Source organism: Pelodiscus sinensis, chromosome 9 (genome assembly GCF_049634645.1).
Source record: "Pelodiscus sinensis isolate JC-2024 chromosome 9, ASM4963464v1, whole genome shotgun sequence".
NCBI lineage: Eukaryota > Metazoa > Chordata > Testudines > Trionychidae > Pelodiscus > Pelodiscus sinensis.
This window is the reverse complement of record NC_134719.1, coordinates 34,781,390-34,801,886: the sequence shown is the minus strand read 5'-3', so window position 1 is coordinate 34,801,886 and position 20,497 is coordinate 34,781,390. Positions and strand designations below refer to the sequence as shown.

Genomic DNA, 20,497 nt, shown 5'->3' with positions numbered 1-20,497 from the left:
ATACTAATGCTATAAGTTGATCTAAGTTATTTTAGTCGCAGAAACACAGACAGTTGTAGACATTGCTGAAAATCAAGCTGTGTCAACAGGAGATGCTCTTCTATTGACTTCGGTATGTCTTCACTAGATCTGTTAAATCAACTGCAGCAATGCCAGTTTAGCCAGTTTAAACAGGACCCTACACTAACTTCAAATGAACAGAAATAAGGGCTTGAGGAAAAACGAACAAAAAGCTATTCCTTGCCCCAAAAGAATAGGTAAATAGGTTTATTACAAGATACATTAAAGAAACACGTTTATTTCAAAACTCATCTCTATTAGTTGACCCTCCCCTTCCCAGCGCCACCATCAGTACACATTGAACCCTGAAGAAAGATATTTAGGCCCATATCCTGAAAACATTTAAGTAAAGTTAACCATAAGTTTAAGTACTTTCAGAATGAAGGCCAAAGTTTTCAGAGCTGCACAAAGAAGAATTTACTTACTCTCCAGGGCCTCCACAGTAGCAGTAACATTGTTGAACATTGGTTTTATGACCTGCATCCCATTCAAGGTCTGCTACATTGTACGGTAATGATTGCTTCATGACTTGTAGCGCTTTGGCATTTGGTCCTTTCTTTAGCGCGCCACCCCTCTGGAACAAAACAGATCAAGGGTTTTTATTAAAAACCAGTAAGTATAGTTATGCAAATTTCAAAACTTTCAACGCAAAGGCTTACATAGTTACAATAGTACTTAATTTTTATCTGCAATTTTGCTATATCAGCTGTTATTAAAATAGCTGATATAACTATAGAAGAACTCATATTATTTGTAGCTGATATTTTATTGACTGCCTTTGAAAAGATATCAAAATTCATAACTTCCAATTTACTCACAAACATTTCCCATCTGGATCAAAACCAGGAACTGTGGGAAATCTCTCAAAGAGAACTAGTTTTTATTTGTCACTTTTAACTTTACACATAAAAGTTTAGTTAATCACCATACAAATACTATGGAAGAGTAGATGTACAAGTTATATCAGCCTAATAATAATAATAATTTGATTCCATAACACACCTTTGTTGTTGTTGCAAAAACACACTGTCGACAGAGCCATTTATCATCTGAATCAATCACGCTGGAATCAATATTTGGTGTGTGACACAGCTGATGATAACCTGAATTCAGAATAGAGATTTCACTCTTATAATGAAACCCATTAAAAACTTTACCCATATTTACACAAACTAAATTGTTTTAAACAACTTCTTTTCTTTCTAAAACAGAATGTAGATTTAAAATATCCTTTGTTTCCATAAAAAGATTCTGATCAGCTATTATGATCAATAGTGCTCCAAACTCTCTTTTTAAAGCTCTTGTTTGTTGAGAGTTTTAATCACAAGAGCTTTGGAAGGTTACAAAACCCAAACCAAATATAATAAAGCATTCAGCCCTTCCCATTAGCCATAGACCAGAATAAACCAAAATATCTAAAATGGAACAAACATCAAGAAACAAAAGTTACCTTGGCCACATTTATCACATATAACCATTTCATTAGGTGCTTCGGAATACTCCTCCTGACATATCGTACAGACCATTTCCCCACTCTCAGAGGCTCCTAAAAATAGATAAAAGTAACTCATGTTACATACATTTAGAACTAGAAGATTCACCCAGCGTTGCTCAGGTCCTTAACTAAGGATGTAAAATCATGCTTAATCAGTTAACCAGTTAAACATTAGTACATTTTTGGCCAGGGGCCACTTCAGAAATTTTTGACATGGCTCTAGGCTGCTCAGGAAGGGGCAGGACCTCAAGCGGAAGGGATCAATATACTTCCAGGTTCCCCATCCCCAGACTATCATTGGTTTGAGGGTGAGGGAGTGCCTTTGCCCCCTCACATTTCCCCTGGGTGCCCATGCCTCTGGTGTGGGAGAAGACTTCCCGCGCTCCCCAGCCCTTAGGCCAGTGGTCCCCAACGCTGTTACCAGCCCCGCCCCCGGGCACGTGGTGCATGTGTGGTGCCGGCCCCTAGGCGTGCAGCGTATGGGTGGTCCCGCCCCCAGGTCCACGGTGCAAGGGCTGTGCCAACCCTGGGCGCGTGACATATGGGCGGCCCCGCCCTTGGGCGCGCAGTACATGGGCTGTGCTGGCCCCAGGCGTGTGGTATATGAGCGGCCCCGGCCCCCAGCACGCGGCACATGGGCGGCCCCGGGCGCGCGGGCAGCCCCACACCAGGGCACATGGTGCATGGGCGGCCCCACCCCTGAGCACGCAACACAGGAGCGGCGCCAGCCCCGGGAGTGTAGCACATGGGTGGCACCGGCACTGGGCATGCAGCGTTTATCTAGTACATCACAGCTGTGTTGTCGATCAACAAGGCAATGCACTGGCCTTATAAATAGTGAAACAGGCCTGCCAGGCAACGCAAACAGCCCTGAGTTCCCTGACACTGATGTGCAGGGAGAGTTCTGCCTTGGACCACAGCCCCTGAGTATACCCTGATGTGCTCCCCAATCCATCGCCAAAGCATCCATCACCAGAGACAGGGAGGGTTGGGAGCTGGCAAAGGGGACTCCCACATGCACCACTTGGGGCTGCAGCCACCAATTCAGGGAGTGGAAAACTGATGTAGGCAGGGTGACCAGGCCATCTAATGCAGAGGTAGGGAACCTTTTTCGGGCTGAGGGCTGCTGACCCACAGAAAAATCAGTTGGGGGCCACACAAGTGAGAAACAAAGTGACAAGCCCCTGACTGAGAAGGAGAAAGACACTCCTCCCATTATCCTCACACACCAGAGACTAGGGGGGCCCAAGCTAGTAGATTTTGTGTGCTCCAGCCCTGCGGGTGGGTGGCTGGAGGGCTAACATGGGCTCCCCCATGCTGAGTCTCAGGGGCCAGATCCAGACAAGCCAGGGGCTGCAACCAGCCCCTGAGCCTGAGGTTCCCCACCCCGATCAAATAGATCCCTGTTGGGTCTGTGGACTATGACAAATTAGGTCTGGAGGGGTTGGAGGCAGAGTCTGACATGCTCTCTCACAAACATGTGGGCCGCCATGTGGCCCAGGAGCCTCATACAACTCCTGGACATAGTAGTAGAAACCATTGAAGGGTGTGCATAATGTCCATGAGCATCTGAAAGTGGGACAAGAAGGCTCTCAAGGGTAGAATCTACAAGGGCCCCAGTGAACACTACTTGCTGAGCTAGAACCAACCGGGACTTGGGAAAACTGAGAATAGAGCCCAGAACAGTCACACCTGCCAGTTCCACTAGCTGGAGCACCTGCTCCTGGGACCTGCCCTTGATTAGCCAATCATTAAGGTACAGTAAGATCTGTACCCAGTGTTTGCAGAGAAAGGTCGTCATCACTGTCATGCACTTTGTGAACACCCTCCATGCCATGGAAAGACTGAACGGGAGGACTGTGAATTTGTAGTGGTGGCCACTGACCATGAACCTGAGAAACCTTGTGTGTGTGGGAATGATGGAAATATGTAAGAACGCATCCTTCAGCTCAAGGATGGCACACCAGCTCCTCAAATCAAGGGAGGAGACGATAGTGGCCAGGGAAACCATATGGAAAAAGAAGTTACTCACCTTGTGCAGTAAATGATGGTTCTTTGAGATGTGTATCCCCATGAGTGCTCCATTGTAGGTGTCAGGTCATCCCAGCACCGCAGATCAGAGTTTTGAATAGCAGTAGTTAGTGGGGCCACGCATGTGCAGTAGGTGCCTTGTGGCATTCACGCCTTAGCACGCTGTGCATGCGGCCCAACCCACCTCAATTCCTCCTCTATACCGAAGTAGACTGGTACTTCCAAGTAGATGAGAGGCTGGTGGGTCATGGAGAACCCATAGGGGGACACACCTCTAATAACGGTCATTACTGCACAAGGTCAGTAACTTACTTTGCTTCTTCAAGTCATGTCTCTGTGGGTGCTCCACTGTAGCTGATTACAAAGGAGTGACCAGTAAGGAAGGAGGCAGAAAACAAGATTGCTGTGGCCAGTGAGATATTGAGCAACAGCTTGGATACGATGACAATGTCTTGAGAAAGTATGCCCGGACCAGGTGGCAGCATGATAGAAGTCCTTGAGTGGAAAGTTACAAAAAAACACTGTTGATATGGCACTGGTAGCGTGTTCTCAGGGGAGCTGGAAGAGTCCTGTTTTGCAAGAAGTAACAGCAAGTTATGCATAAGGGTATCAAGTTGGAAATGCGCTGAACAGAGATGGGCATGCCTTTCAAGTGCTGTGCAATGGAAACTAACATGCTGCGATCTATGGAAGGCTTTGGTTCTATCTATGTAGAAAGCAAGGGCCCACCAAACATTCAAAGTCTGTAGAGTGGCTTCCTAACGGGAGGCTCATGATTTTGGGTAGAAATCCAGCAGGACGATGGGTTCATTAATATGGAATGATGTGCACACCTTTGGCAGAAAGGTGGGATGTGGCTGTGACAGAACTCTGTTTTTCATAAAGACTGTATAAGGCAGATCCACTGTGAGGGCCCCAATCTCGCTGACCCTGTAGGCAGAAGTAATGGTAACTAAAAATGCTACCTTCATGGAAAGGAAGGGAAGGGAACAAGTTGCCATGGGCTCGAAAGGAAGTCAAGTAAGTGAGTCGAGAACCAGATTTAAGTCCCACACAAGTGCTGGATGCCTGTAGGGTGGGTATAGGTTGCAAAGTCTTCCAAGGAATCTCCTAGTGACTGGATGAGTAAAGACCAAAAACCCTTCAACTGGACAGTAGAAGGCAGCAATTGCAGCAAGGTGAATCCTGAGGGATGACATGGATAGACCTGTGATTTTTAACTCGAGAATGTAATCAAGGAGGATGTGAATTGGAGAGGAACAGGGATCAATTTGTCTCTGAGTGCACCAGATAGAGAATCATATCCATTGGTGGAGGTAGGTGGTGAACTGTGGAGGAGGACATCCTTCACTTGACTGGAACAAAGTGCCCCAGAATCCTAGAACCAGACAGGAGCCACACATTAAGGTTCAGAGATCAAGGTTGGGGATGTAAAGTTGTGCCTTGGTTCTAGAAGAGCAGTCGAGACAGTCCGGACAAGGGGAAAACACAGATTTTAGGGACATCTAGTGAAGGTATGGATACCAGGTTTGCCTGGACCAGGATCAGGCTATCAGGATGACTCGGGACCCATCTGAGTGGATCTTGTGCTGAACTCTTGGGATGAGGGTGAGTGGAGGAAACGTATGATGGAGTGGTGTGTTCCAGGTTATGAAGAATGCATCGCCTAGGGGCTCAGACCCAACCCTGCTCAGCACTGAGACAACCCGACACTTACAGGGGAGCACACACATGGACATCACTCAAAAAAGAATTTGAACTTTTTTTACGAACAAGTTCAGATTTTGGAGAACCATAATGGGCCTGAGCCCACCACACTGGCCTTGGGGATAAGGAAATAGGAATAAAAACCCCTGTCCTTGTATTCCTGAGTAAAGTCCTCTATCACCCCTAACTCTAGGAAGGAGTGAACCTCCTGACTGAGTTGCTCATGACAAGAGTCCCTGAAGAGGGACATGAAAAGGGGGAGTGGAAGGACTGGGGAATAGGGAACTGGATGAAGTATCCCACTGCTGGCATGCTGAGGACCCAACGATACAAAACAATACTGGCCCAAGCACAGTAGAAGTGGGACAAATGGATTGTCAAATAGGAGGGAGAGATCCCAGAACTGGATTGATGCTCCATCCTTAGGCGCATTTTCAAAAGTTGGTCTTAGGGTTGGGAGATGGCAGAGTGACTCCGGTGCTGACCCAAAGAGGTATGGGAAGGCTGCCTATGACTATTATTTCTGCCCCACCTGCGGGTCCTGCCAAGGGGAACCCTGGGAAAAGCGCAAGGGTGGCAGAGGCCTAAATGGCTTGTGATGAGGTCCCTTGGTCACAAGGGACTTAAGAGTTGCCTGGGAGTCTTTAAGGCGGTGCAGCTTCTTATCTATCTTTTCAAAGAAAAGACATGCACAGCCCAAAGAGAGGGGGATCATGGTCTGGATCCTCACGGAGATGCATGTAACCAGGATTGTGCCGCATGGTGATTCCCATGGATATGGACCTAGTGGCTGAGTCAACCGAGTCCAGGGCCATCTGAAGGGAGGTGGGAGCCACAGACTTGCCTTTCTCCAGGACCACAATGGACTCTAAGTGCGAATTTGCAGGCAGTAGCTACTGAAACTTTGACAGCACAGGCCAAGAGTTATAGGAGTAGTGACTCAACAGCACCTGCTGATTAGCTATGTGAAACTGGAGCCCCCCAGTTGAGTAGACCTTATGAACCGAAGAGGTCCAGCATCTTTGCACCCTTGTTCTTACAGGTCAGCCCCTGATGCTCCTGCCTCTCCTTACAAACAACCACATTAACCGCCCTGGAGATAGGTGGGTGAAGAGATGTTTGTACCCCTGGTGGGGAACAGAGTAGCACCTCTCCACTTCTTTTGCTGTCAGAAAAAGGGAGGCTGGGGTCTGCCACAACACCCTGGTGGTACACTGATAGTTTTGACAAAGGGTAAAGCCACCCTGGACAGGCCCTCAGAGCTAAAATATCCACCATTGGGTCTGCATTCTTCACAATCTTTTCCGTGGATACATTGAGGCTGTGAAGCACCCACCGTAGAAGGTCCTGGTATGCCCTTACATCAGGGACAGGAAGGGAGGAAGATGAATCCCCAACCACCTAGTCCAGAGAAGAGGAGGAAGAGGAAGACCTTTGGGCTTCCTGGTGTACCTAGAGATACTGGAGGGCTAAGACATTGGTGGTTCAATGGGTGTCAACGGGTGCCAAGTTGGCGCTTCAACTCAAACGGGCTCAGGAGCTACTGCCATAGTTGAGGGTGCCTGGCAGGATGAGGACACTGAAGCTACCTGCGACACCGTGCTCTGTGCCTGATAGTAGGCCCAGGGCCGCCACAATGGCGACTACACAGGTGCCACTGCGGGGGGGAGCCAGCATGTCTGCGGTGCCACAGGAGCCTCCCAATGGTGGTGCCGGAAGCGGAGCCGCAAATGGCTGCTGCAAGATGCACAAGAGACCACTTCTCACGTATAGTCAGAGGCAAACAATAGAGGCACTGTGCCAGATAGTGGTGCTGAGGGGACGCTAAGTGCTATGGTAGCAAAATTGGCTTGCCCCAATGCCATATAGGAAAGAGTGCCAGTTAGTGGCATTGGTACTGGGGGCATTTGCTGCACTGGGCAGTGCCGGAGGCTGGAGCATACAGTACTGACCCACAACTAATGCCAATGTCGGCACTGAAGCCAGTAGCGCAGTCTGCATCAGAGCCAGTGCTATGAGCTCTGTAATCTGGATTCAGTCCCTTGCTGCCAGCATCAAAAGGAGGTCCAAGTCCTCCTTCATGGCTTCCCAACTGGGGGAGCCCAACACCACCAGACTCAATGGCCCTGCCCTCAGGGCCAGAATCAACAGTGCCATACTGTCTTTAAGGTACCCATCCGAGGGCCGCACTAACTGATGGTGACTGCTGGCTTTGTTATGCAGTAGCAGAGATGGAGAGCGGTGCCAGGCAAAGGAGCTCGTCTTGCGGACCGGAGAGCAGTGCTTTTGCTCTTTCAGGACTTCTTTTTGAGGCACCGATGTGTCCTGCACTGAAGCTGGACTGCACACCAAAGATGACAGTGCACCAGGGTCCAAGTGCTGACTCCATAAGCAGGAGTTTCAAGCACTGATCTCATTCTGTTAATTCAAGGTTAGAAACTCCTTCAAATACTACACTCATCAGCTAAGTATCCTTAACCTAAGAACTTCAGGCAAGCTGTATGCAGATCTTCTCTGGGTATAGGCTTGCCACAAGGGACACAGTTCTTCAAAACCCACTGCATGCCTGGGGGGAACTTAAACAAGGAAAAAAAAGTGGAAAGAACCCCACCCTCCCAATGACAATTATCAACTAACTTCAAATAACAAGAACTAATCATAACCAAGAAACAGCTAAGAAAAATATAGTTAGGATTGTCTTGCTGAGAAAGAGCACTCCAACAACATTATTGGCAATAAGACGGAACTGTGGAGGTGGAAGGCCGATTAAGCCCTATGTACCATTGGCGGGCAACCTGCGGCCGGCCCATTGGGGCACCACTTGTGGCCTGCAGACCCCTTGTCTGTGCCCCTCGTACACTGGAACCCCGCACTTGGTACTCCTCCCTTCCCTGCGAGCACTTATGGAACACCACAAATCCACTGATTGACATTCCATCCCTGCTCCTCCCCTTCCCTCTCTCCCAGAGCTGGAATGCCACAAACCAGCTGTTCAAGCTCTGAGAGGGGGAGGAGCAGGAATAGAGCACAAATCAGCAGATATGCAGTGCTCTGAAAGTGCAGGGAGGTGGGAGGAGTAGGAAATGCAGAGCTCCAATGCCCAGGTGCACGAGGGGCGCATGGTGGGAGTAGAGGGTCTGGACTGCCAATAGAACCTCAGTGGGCTGAGGGTTGCTGCAGCCCACTGTGATGGAGTTGCCCATTGCTGCTATATACCATGCCATGCAGGTGCCACTTTAGCAGAAAAACTTTCTGATGCTCGTGCTCACAGCACTTACACATCTACTGGAATGCACATGACCAATAACTCAAAGAAATGAATTCTCACTGCAAGCATATTAAATCAGCACTTCACAATGTGCATCAATTGCCTATGGGTTTTTGATGAAGCTTAATGCATTGTTCTTGACCTATATGATTTAGAATTTATCAATCTGCAAAACTGCCTGCCTCTCTCTTCATAGCAGTTTACTGATGCTGGGTCTTTAAATTTTACTTCTGCATTTATGATGTGTTTTTAACTGATTTCAATCAAACACCATTGGCACCGTAAGTGTAACATTTAGTCTACATCAGTGTTTCCCAATTTTATTTGGCCACGGAACCCTTTTTTTTTTTTTTTTTTTAAACGCCAGGGGTAACTGGTTGACAAAAAAACAAAAAAACAAACAAAAAAAAAAACCACACACCACACACACACCCCCCACCCCACGCTGGCCTGCCCCTAACATTGTGGTGGCCATTGGCCGACCCCTAAAACTGGTTCTGGGGGAGGACGAAGTGATCGGGGTCCCGCAGAACCCTTACTTTCACTTCGTAGAACCCCGGGGTTCCACAGAGCACTATTTGGGAAACACTGCTCTACAGAAATGAAATACTGAAGTTCTTGCCTGTTTGTATATCCTTCCAGAGAACCCAGGATTTGGAACTATCTTCAAATATAACAAAGCAGCTCTGTTTCAATTTGTTTATCTGAAAAATAAAGAATTATTTTGTGATTACATAGAATCATTAAAAGGGAGAATTTTAATTAACATATTGTAGTCAAGCTTAATGTAGGATGCTACAGGAGTCCCTGAATACTAAAAATTAGTTACCTTTTTGATAGTTCCAAGATAAAACAAGCCATCTGACCACCTCGCTAGGACATCCTGACCTTCTTCAAATTTACACACTGGCTTTTTGGCTCTCTCTCCATCCCGTAAGGATAGTTTGGCCAAGGATGTTGGGGTCTTCTGGTTTCGACGTAGAGGAGACCGTTTCTGGACCAGTGAATTACCCACCCCTGTAGAGTCTCTAAAATTAAACAAAGAAAAAAAATTAAATTAGGGTAACTTATTAAACCTATCAATTGTACTTTGATCAGCATTAATAGCACTTACGAAGAAAAACCCCTCAGCTAATCCCTAGAACTGTGTAAGAAGTTAATGATTTTAACAAAAAACCCTACCATTAAAATTCAAAAAGCACCAAAACCAATCAAAAGAATCTAATACTTAAAGGGTAAAAGAAAGGAAGAAGAGATTGATTCAACATGAGGCCATAAAACATTTTAAAGTGACATACAGAATTATCATTATTCTCTAGTAATAGAAATTACTTATCTAACGGCAAAATGGATCTAGATAAAAAGATGAGTGTCATTTTGGTAGCTCAAAAGTTACAATTCATTTCTTAAAACAAACAGTCCCCTCTCCGAGAACAAGCTGCTCATCTACCTGTATTTAGATCCTCTGGATGACCCAATACAACTTAACTTCAGCCTGAAAATGAAAACTAGCCTTCTATCTCTCCCCCCCCCCCCGAATACACAGAAAGGTAGAAGAAACATTCTGCATATCCAAACCATCACTTTGCTACACTTCTTTTCCAACTCCACTTGGACAGTTGAGTTACAAACTATACAAGAGAGAATGTACGTGGCAGGTGGTTCTCAAAGTACATTATAGCAGTAGTCTCCAAATCTTTTAACCTTGCGTGCTCCTCCTCCCCCAGGCCTGTGTAGCATTCATTCTCCCTCTCTGACTCCCCTCACAAGGGCTGCCCAGGCATTCCTTGGCACAACCCAGTTTGAGGACTTCTACACTACGGAATAGCACTGTCATTTGGTTATATTTGTGACGAAACCAGGGTGGGAAGCAAGTTTTCATTTTCCACACAAGTTGGGATAATTTATATACCCAGAATACAGTGCAGAACAGTCCAGCAGCCAGAAATAAAGTTCCATTCATGCAGATCAGCGTTTCAGTTGTCAGCCTCCCAAACAGCAACATTTAAATACAGTAGTCAAACCAAACTTTAAAATAGCTTAAGGCAGATCTACAATACAAAGTGGCATTGGGTCAACTGCACCTATTCTTTACTTAGTAACTCCACCTCCACGAGAGGTGACACCATGACAACAGGAGCTCTTCTAAAGACAAACCACTGACTACACAAAGGATTAAAGTTGGTGTAACTATGGCCTTGTCTATACTAGCAGAGTAAGTTGACCTAAGTTATGCTATTCCATCTATGCAAACAACATAACTGGAATCAATGTAGTTTAGGTCAACTTACCACAGCATCTTCACTGTGATGTGTTGACAGGAGATACTCTCCAGTTGACTTACTCTTCTCAGTAAAATAGATTACCTGCTGTTGATTTAGCAGATTTTCACTAGACCCACTAAATTGACACCCACAGCATTGATTGCAGCAACATCCATCTCCCTGGTAATGAAGACAAGCCCTATGTTGCTAAGAAATGTGGATTTTTTCAAAACCTCAGTGATGTACTTATATTGACGTGTGTAGTATTGATCTGATCTTAACTATTTTTATTTATTTTTAAACGCCATCTGAAAAGTTTTAAAATTGTACTTGCATCCATGGTGTTGATTTTTATGTAAAGTTTCCATTTGTTTCCCTCTAAAAGCAAATTTTTTCAGCTTTTTAACCTTAGACATAAGAATATCAAGTTTGATAGTCTCCAGTTTTATTGAATGATCTCAGGGATGCTTATTGTGAGCTTTAACAACTTAAAATGATGAAGTATAAACTTATTTTTTAACAAAGGACTCCTGTATACAAAGTGTTGTTAACTGAAATTTAGTGGGTGTTAATCATCTAACTAAAGAATTCCATTCACTTTCAATTAGGCCTCATCAACACTATAAAGTTATGCGGACATTTTTTCCACTCTTGTAATTAAACTGCTGTTGAACATCCACAAAACTCAACTTCTGGCAGCACTGCGCATCTACAATAGGTAATCTTGGACTGACAGAACAGTGCACTGTGGGTAACTATCCCATCGTGTAATTAGTCACCATCTGTTGCTGGGTGTTCTGGTAAGGGAACGCAGTTCCTCATCGAGGTTGGCTCTGCCTCCCATGATGCAGTTTTCTTAATCCCAGAAACTTCTTAGCATGTTTATGCTGTTTTCAACAAACTGCAGTAAACTGCACACCTGCAATATCCATAAAGTGAGGATCCTGCACAGCTGACTATGATGAGCTTTATGAATATAACACACTAGATCCTGCAGTATTGCATGACCTGCAAGCTTATGATGACACGGTAGTGTCTACCCTACTGTGTGCATGGTCACAATCATCCATGGTTGCTGCTGGCAATCACAGAGCAGCTGCAAAGAGTGGACCATCAGTTCTGCATGTGAAAAACATGCACTAGGTGGTGGGATCACATCATTATTTGAAAAACTTAAAATAATAGTCTAACAGCACCTTAAAGACTAACAAAACACGTAGATGGTTTCATGAACTTTCCTGGGTATAACCCACTTCTTCACATGAATGAAGTATTAAAAAGTCCAGTTCCAAAATAAACAGGAGATGGGGGGGAGGATGGAAGGAAGGGGGAAAAATAGTGACTCTGGACTGTTCAAGTTACAAGACACTGATAGAGGTGCAAATTGTTGTTAAGTACCTATTGTTTGGTTGGTTAAGTCATTAGAATGTGGAAGATAGTGTGCTAGCCAAGTAATGTCTTTATTCATACCTTTGTGATGGCTCCCAAACTTGTAAATGAAGTTCCAAGGCTTCCCTGTGTATTTGGCTTGAGGAATTGGCTGGAAACAACAGGGTGACTTTGAGATCCTGGGCAGGTTAAAGGACTGAGTGCCCGGGCAGGTTAAAGGACTGAGTGCCCGGGCAGGTTAAAGTGATCTCCAATAGGTTTTTGGGTGTTGTTGCCTTTTCGGATATCTGATTTGTGTCCATTAATTCTTTCCCTGTAGAGACTGTCCAGTTTAGCCAATACACATGGCAGAGGGGCACTGCTGGTATAGATCACATTAGTGGACATGCAGTTATGTAAGTGTGGAATGATAAGCAACAGCTGCAGAACTTTCCTGGAACTATAGATACATCTTACCCCTGCCCTTCAGCACAATGATTTGAAAATGAGAGTTGCCCCAACAAGGGAGAAGCCAGGAGCAATTGTTATGTGGAAGCTGGCAATGCCAAATTGCTACTCAACAGTCACAAATAAGATTGGAATGAGAAAATCCACTGTGGGGGTTGCAATGTAAGGAAGCAAGGATCACTAATTGTTTTCTGCTACAAAGGACTGAACTCTGGTCAACATGCCAAAAATAGTGGATAACTGCCTGGAAATGCGGTGGGGCAAGAGTGGCACACATATCCTCATTTTGGCCCCACAGCCACCTTGCAACAGAGTATATCAACAGAAAGTGCTATTTTTCTATGATACTGCAAGCACTGATGGATCACCAAGATTGTTTCACCAACACAGACTGGTCAAGAAAAATGGATGATGCACCCATCTTCAAGAACACTGGCCTGTACAGAAGGCTGCAAGCAGGGACTTTCTTTCCAGACCAGAAGATATCAATTAGGAACATGGAAAAGCCAATTGTGATCCTGGCCGGTCCAACCCCCACCCTTCTTCCTCCTATAACTGATGCAGCCTTACACCAGCAACATTGAGGCACTTTAGCTGCAGTCAAGAACAGCTCAGCAGGTGCTGGGAAGCTAGAGGTGCCACTTTGTCAGGTTAGAACTCAGAGGAAAATATTTCCATTATTATCAAACTCTGCTGTGTTCTGCATCACATCTGTTAGGCTAAAGGGGTAGAAATTTCAACATCATGGAGCATTGCAGCGGACCAACTGGCAGCTGCTTGTAGGCAGCCAGGTACCAGGGCTGTAAGTCAGGCTCAATGGAGAACTATTTGAACCATGGAGGCTTAACAGAAACATTTTGACAATAAGCCACAACTAAGGATGTTAAGAGGCATGTAACTGGCTAATTATATATTCGATACAGTTTGTATCAGCTACACATGATTAGTTGATAAGGACAAGTGCTCTCACTGGGTCCAGGAGCTACCCCCCACTGTGGCTCTGCAATTTAAATGTAATAGGTGCCGGTGCATAGGCAGCCCAGTTCTTACTACATTTAAAATGCAGAGCCGCAGTGGGGTAGGTCCTGGACTTGGCATGATCCAATCTTGCTCATTTCTGGCTCACACTGGGACCAGCAGCCTCTTCCACAGGGGTCCCAGTGGGGAGCTGAGATACCCCATGGACAGAGGCTGCTACAAATAAGCAGCCCCTGTAAGCAGTGGCCGGGGCTGGCCAAAAACAGAGGCATGTGGAGAAGTCTCTGCTCGCGACGAGCCTGGACCTACTGTGGGGAGAAGCTGCTGCGTGACGCAGGCAACAGCGTGTGGGGAAGGGGACCAGGCGGTATCACAGAGTTGGTGCTGGGGGGAACTAGCTTTTAAGCCAGCTCCTGCTTCCTCCCTCCCTCCAAAGGCAGCAAGTGGAGGAAGGGGAACACCGCTAGCCGCAACAATGTGTGTTGCTGTAATGCATACAGACAAGCATTATTTTCTTGCACCACAGTATAAACCTTGTAATGACTGCTCTGTGTGTGGTAATTTAATAAAGTAAATACAACTGCTGCCACTGTTTGAATTTTAGCAGCAATCACTGTATATAGGAGACTCATTTTGTTCACTTTCTGTAAGTACATTTTTATTCAAAATCCATGCGAGCATTCTATGTTTGGTAGGAATATGAAACTCAAAAGCATATTCACCAATTAGGCTCTCTCCTCATTGTGAGGTGGACCTAGAAGGCAACTCAGTATGGGACACAAGGGGAAGGAAAAAATGGATATGTTCAACCCGAAGTTCTAAGAGGGACCACAACACATCTGTTTGTTCCCAGGATAGAAGCAGATAAAGCTGCTCATTTCCCAGCCTGACTGTCCATCTGCAATTTGTAATTGATAACCTCTCTCTATGCTCTCTGCTTGCAATCCAGACCACAAGAGGATTGCTTCACTTCGTGGAACATATCTTTTAGTCCTTTTGCTTCATCTTATAAGAGTGGCAGAGCCAATGTGCAGGACAAGCCCTTCAAAAGGCACCTCTGCATATACAAAAAAATAAGACCCACCTATTGCAAATGCACTCACACCATAGATTCAAATGAGTTAGAAAACACAATTTTTCACATAGCAAGTGTACAGCATAGCAGTAGTCCCAGCTATGCTGAGTTCAGCGTGGGTAGGGAGGGGAGAATAGGCAAGATAGGACAAAGAGTGGAAAGTATCAATAGGGTACAAATGCATAGGGATAATGTGGCATAGGACTACTATTCTGAGGGCTGTCCCTAGAGAGCTGCGGGGTCTGAGGCAACAACCCCAGTGCCCTAGGCACGTGGCCTGAGGCAACCCCCTCACTACACAACACAAGCCAGGCGATTACCAGGGATTGGGTGGCAGCAGGGGTTGCCCCGCATCTCCCCGCCTCCCCACACTCACCACAGCGGCAGGAGCCGGATCAGCCCAGCAGCCTACTCTGTTCCACTGTGCAGCCCTCCCAGTCCGCTGTGCTTTACTTTTCTGCAGCAACTGGAAGCAGAATGCCTGGGACAAGGGCACTCTGCTTCCTGCAGCTCCGGAGAAGCCAAGCATAGTGGGCTGGGAGAGGGAGGCAAGGCAAAGCAGGCTGCCTGGTCATTCTGGCTCCTGCCACTGCGATCAGTGCAGGTGGGTGACCCCTACTGCTGTCCCATGCTAAGCCCATCCATAGGACAGTTGAGGTGGCTAACATGAGTCCCCCTCCACTCCAAGTGTGGGACCCGGGATAGCCACCCCAAATGTCGTATGCAGAGAATGGCTCTGCTCTAAAGAATAGTACTCTGTCTCATAGGCAGAGGTGATAGCCAGACAACATCTCGCTCCTGAAAGTAACAGGGGATGCAAGGGTACAGCACCTTCACGTACACAGCTGCAGCCTGGATCTGCATGCTGCCTCCCTATGTGCTGCTATAGTGTCTACAGACGTAATAGCTAATTATCATGGCAAAGTTTCCTACTGCAGAGGAAGTAACAAGGCAACCTTCCCAAGAAACCTTTGGCAGAGGATTGCCAGCTACCTCAATGAAAGTTTCTTAGAGATCTCTATGGAGGATTCCTGGGACATTCCAGTGTGCATACACAAATTTTTCCACCGAGCCCCTTCTGCCTAGCTGCACAAAGGAATGAGAACCAGATACTGGTTAACCAGTCACATCCCTAGTTTGTAAGGACTGCTCCCTCCTTGGGGTGCCAGCCCTGCTGTGGCGGCAGCAGCCGGGGGGGGGGGGGCGGAGGGAGAGGGGGAAGAACTGTGCACTCTAGCCAGCCTGCTTCTCCTTTAATCAGTGAACAAGTTAAACACTATGTTTAACTAATTAACCAATGAACACGGGATTTTACATCCCTAATACAAACTGTACCTCTGTAGGTTACTTCAATCCCTCTTCTACACTGGTTAAGAAACAAGAACATTAGCACATGCCCCCAAAGAATTAAAGCTGAATGAGTACTGAGTGGCGCTTCCTTCTCCTGACTTAGGCACACCAGAGCCTGATTACTGGGACTGGCTAGGCTGCTCTGGAATTAAATAAAGATGCCTTGGCTTGCCACACCGCCAAATATCCCACATCCTCCTCCATCTCCCCTTCCTTGTCCACTATGTTGTCGTCAGGGTTCACGCCACTGGCCACCAACACCAGCTCCCCATAAGTATCCACAGGGATCTTAGTTATTGAGGTGGGGTTGCTGCTGAGGATGGTATGCTGCTCCTTCTAGAAGTGTTGTGTATGTAACACCACCCCTGCGTGACTATTGGCCTTTCTTGGTTTCTCTCAATTCCTTGATTTTGAACAGCACTTCTCTGTGTTCCTAACATATCCACTCTTCTCCGTGCTTCAAGAAGTCTGCCCATTGACATCAAAGTTCCTGCAGCTGAAGCAGATCCGTGACTGCAGCCTCTCCCCACAGGCCCATCAGATGCGTCATGTCCAGTGTATTCCAGGGAGGAGTTCATTTGCTAGAGTGAGCCGGTATGTTGAGCTAGTCAGATGCAATGTGAGCTCTCCAATCTAAGCAAACAGGAACAACAATTTCAAAGCTTCCCAGTGATCAAAAAGGAAAGAGAAGCACACTTGTGTACTTGGCTGCAGGGCAGCAGAGACCAAACCAATGACCATAGCAATCACAATGGGCATTGCGGGATATAAGCAATGTACTGCCTGCACTGAATAGGGACGATAAAAATCAAGGTTGGTTTTTTTAAAATATTTTTTTAACATTTTTTATAAAAATACTAAATTTTCATTTAAAAACAACAACAGCTGCAATGAAATCTTATCACAAATATGCTACACCTACAGTGTCATAAAAATGAATTAATGGTTTTAGTCAGTGCAGCCTAGTAATCAGTTCTTGCTCTGAAAGTTCTGGGTTTTTCATTTCTGTTTCTCAGCAGACTGACAAGTGGATAGGTGGTTATTTTTGTTTTGTGCTTATGTGGTGGTGGCTCTGGGCCAACCATGGCCAAGTTAGTTAAGACATTGTCTCAAGAAAGAGACACAATATATTGGAAAAGAGAGGCAGCACAAAAATGAACACTGGAGTGGACAGGAAAGGAAAGGAAAAAGGGAAGACATCCAGTGTGTGCACACACCGCGTCCTATATTTTCTTACACTTTTGCCACAGAAAAACCTGTCATGACTTCTACGTGTTAAAAAAACACCTATCTGGAAATATTTTGAAGAAACTAGTTCCCTGGATTTAAAAAAAAAGGAAAAAAGTGTCAAGCGTAAGCAGTGCAAGAAGATGCAGGACCTACCTGCAAGAATGAAACATAAGGAAAACAGCTTATTGAGAGAAAATGTTGTGAATGAAGATGTGGATGTGTCTTAAGAACGATGTGGATCAACTTTGTAGTGCATCATTCTTCAAGACTCCCACTATGCCTCTTAACATAAATATGATTTAACAAATAAATTCCCAAGCTGTTTGCTATATTTACTGTTACATGACTATTAAATAGTCCCCAGAGGAAGAGCCAGCCAGCCAGTGCGGTCTTGGCTCCACACCTGAGGAGCCCCCTGCCACTCTGCGCTGCTGCCTCCTAATACAGTGGAAGCAGGGTGGGGCAGCAGGAGCCCCTAAAGGGGGTCTGAGCTCTCCATAGACAAAGGCTGCTGCAGCACCCCAATCTGCAGGGAGCTCAGACCCCTCGCAGAGAGGCTGCTTTGAGGCAGCCTCCCCTACCATATACTTCCCTGCCCCCACCTCCTGGTGCTGCTGCCTCCATAGAGATGATGCTGGGGGGGAGCCATGTTTTAAGGCAGCTCCCCCCAACACTGGATCCTGCCTGCCCTGTACCTCACCCCCACCACTGCCTCTATAGAAAGTAGCAAGGGACATAGGGAGCCAGGTTCACGGAAACAGCTCCCTGCACGTATCGGCTCCTGCATACCGCCCTCACCTTCTGCGTTGCTGCCTCTCTCATATAGAGGCGGCGGGGGGGGGGGGGGGGGGGGGGGTGAGGGGTACATGTAGTCAACAAGATTAACCAACAAGCCTGGGCATATAGGTTAATCATGTAGTCGTCTACATGTTGACATCCCTAACCCTTACTTGACTTTTTATTCCTACTTCTTACAATGTCCTCATCTCACTAGCTCTCCATTCACCGTCATCCAGCCTAGAAAGCAAGGATGTAAAATCCTGTTTAAATGATTAACCAACTAAAAGGGGGATTAAGTGGAGGGGACACTCCAACCCAGCTAGAGCAGCCCTCCTTGCCCCCGCCAAGCTGGAATGCTTCACACCATCTCGCAAACAGGGGCTGCTCCAACCCAGCCACAGCATTCCCTGCTTGTGCTCCCCTGATACAGGTAGAGGCTGTGCTGGCTGGGATGCTGAGCAGTCCCTGCCTGCAGCAGACCAGTGTGCCCCAGAGGAAGGGGTACTCCAGTGTGCTGACTGGAGCATCCCCTGCCTGCAAGATGCCTGGGTTTGATGCCATCAGGGATTGTGCTGGAGCAGCCCTTGTCTGTGGTGGGCTCCCTCCCCTGGGATCGGAGCAATCCCCTGCTTGCAGCAGGCAGGAAGCTACTCCAGCCTCACTGTTTAATCTTCTTACACAGTAAGTCTCACCTGTTAAGGGTGAGGCTTACTGGTCAAATCTTCACATCTCTACTAAGAAGAACTTTAATTTCTAACTTAAAAAGAAAAAGGGGAGAGAAAGAAAAAAAATGAAATGAGACAAAATAAGCCTTTCAGCCCTTCTCACATCATAAAATTTCAGACCCTAAAAAGCTATGGAACAGGAACCATCTTGTGTACTATTTGTACAACATCTACCCACAATAGAATCCTGATCCTTGACTGGGGTTCCTTTGTGCTATCACAGTACAAATAATAATAGTGTAGAAAAGGTTCTAAATAGTAGAATGTCAATGACCCCTGAATTTCACAAGAATTGATAGTGATCTCAAGTTTGGAGAAATTTCTCTAATAAAGTCATAAAAAGGAAGACAACTCAAGTACCAACTTTCTTCCCCAAAAATTTGTTTAATGAAAATAATTTTACATTAAGATCCAAAAGAAAAAAAATACACTTTAGCAATCATCAGAATCATAGCAAGTAAGCGTGAAAGCACAAGTTATCTTCTGGTGTCTGAGCAACACCTGACTAACATGGAGAGAAAAAGCAAAAAACAAAAACACCTTGCTACAAACTTCCAAGTCCGCTCAGAGACAAGATGTTCGACTACATGTTCTCTGCGCTTCTTGGCATGGACCACATGCCCAGCCACTGATGTCAGGGCCAGGAGAAGAACTTTTCTAAATGTGACCCAGAGAAATCCATCCACTTCACTAGTTTTTTGGGAATGCAAGGCTCTCATGATCCACATTCTTTGTGAAGTCAACAGGCCCAGATCCAAGAAGATAGCAGTAGTAGAGTCAGTCACTAGGATAGACTCCTCTTATTGTGATATGCGTTCAAACTTCCCATGGCCTCTGTACCTCTCAAGACGATTTTCACTGAGCACATCACATTAGTGATGAGTGCAAGCAATGTTTTCTACACAGACTGGCACAAGCCCAAGAAGATGACTTCAACATGTAGTACAGCCAATGCCAGGTTATCTGCATCACAGCGCTCACTCAGACGCTGTTGCTTCCACTGCAGCAGAAGAAATCTCACCTGTTGGAGATCCAAGTATATGGTGGCATCATTGCTGTGAAGCTGGACTGGACGTGAAAAGTTGGAACAGCAGGTGCTTGCGTCAGTCACCTTTGGTCAAGATGAAATATAGGTATCAGTGCAGTCATGAAGAAATACAAAAGGAGTCACCAGATACTGGCACACCACAAAGCTGCCCTAAAGACTCTCAGGAGTTTGTGCAAAGTGGCCCGCACTGACACCTGGCAATTTGCTCACATGGCTTTCTCTACAGCCCAAGCTAGCCTGAAACAGTACCAACACCACCCAGAAATCAATTAGAAGATTTACAGGATTAGGCAAAGTTACCAAATCAAGAATGGAAAGCAGATCCAAAAACAATCTAATATAAGCATTAAATACCTATATAGTTCTGTCCACTATATATTGTGTTTAAAGACTGTGCTATTAGGACTATTTAAAAAACACCCTGCTTGTACAGATGAAGAGTCAGATCTCGGAGAAGAGTGAATAAAGTTTAATTGACAGCTTCCAGATTTGGTCATGTCCTCTTTCAGGCTGCCGGGGTGAAAGCAGCTTAAACTGGACAATTCAAGACAGACTAGGGTGCTAAAGAAAAGACAAGACATCTGAAATGCTTTCCTGTAGCTATAACTTGTAGTTGGTCTCAAACTATACATAATTTTCAAAAAACTAAC

The 20,497-nt window shown here is 45.9% G+C and overlaps 1 protein-coding gene across 3 annotated transcripts in view; it reads right to left on the bottom strand.

Moving 5' to 3' along the window:
• The window catches only part of MTF2 (metal response element binding transcription factor 2), a 61,846-nt gene that overhangs the window by 21,085 nt on the left and 20,264 nt on the right, over window positions 1-20,497 (bottom strand). For 2 of the 3 annotated variants that reach the window (XM_075936549.1, XM_075936550.1), the window contains exons 2-7: window positions 19,821-19,910; window positions 9,391-9,589; window positions 9,184-9,265; window positions 1,511-1,606; window positions 1,063-1,163; window positions 486-634 (exon numbers count right to left, since the gene is read on the bottom strand). In XM_075936549.1, the coding sequence (XP_075792664.1) occupies window positions 486-634; window positions 1,063-1,163; window positions 1,511-1,606; window positions 9,184-9,265; window positions 9,391-9,589; window positions 19,821-19,852 (659 nt within the window). In that variant the 5' untranslated portion in view covers window positions 19,853-19,910. The remainder of the gene's footprint in view (window positions 1-485; window positions 635-1,062; window positions 1,164-1,510; window positions 1,607-9,183; window positions 9,266-9,390; window positions 9,590-19,820; window positions 19,911-20,497) is intronic. The other variant, XM_075936551.1, reaches the window with a different exon arrangement.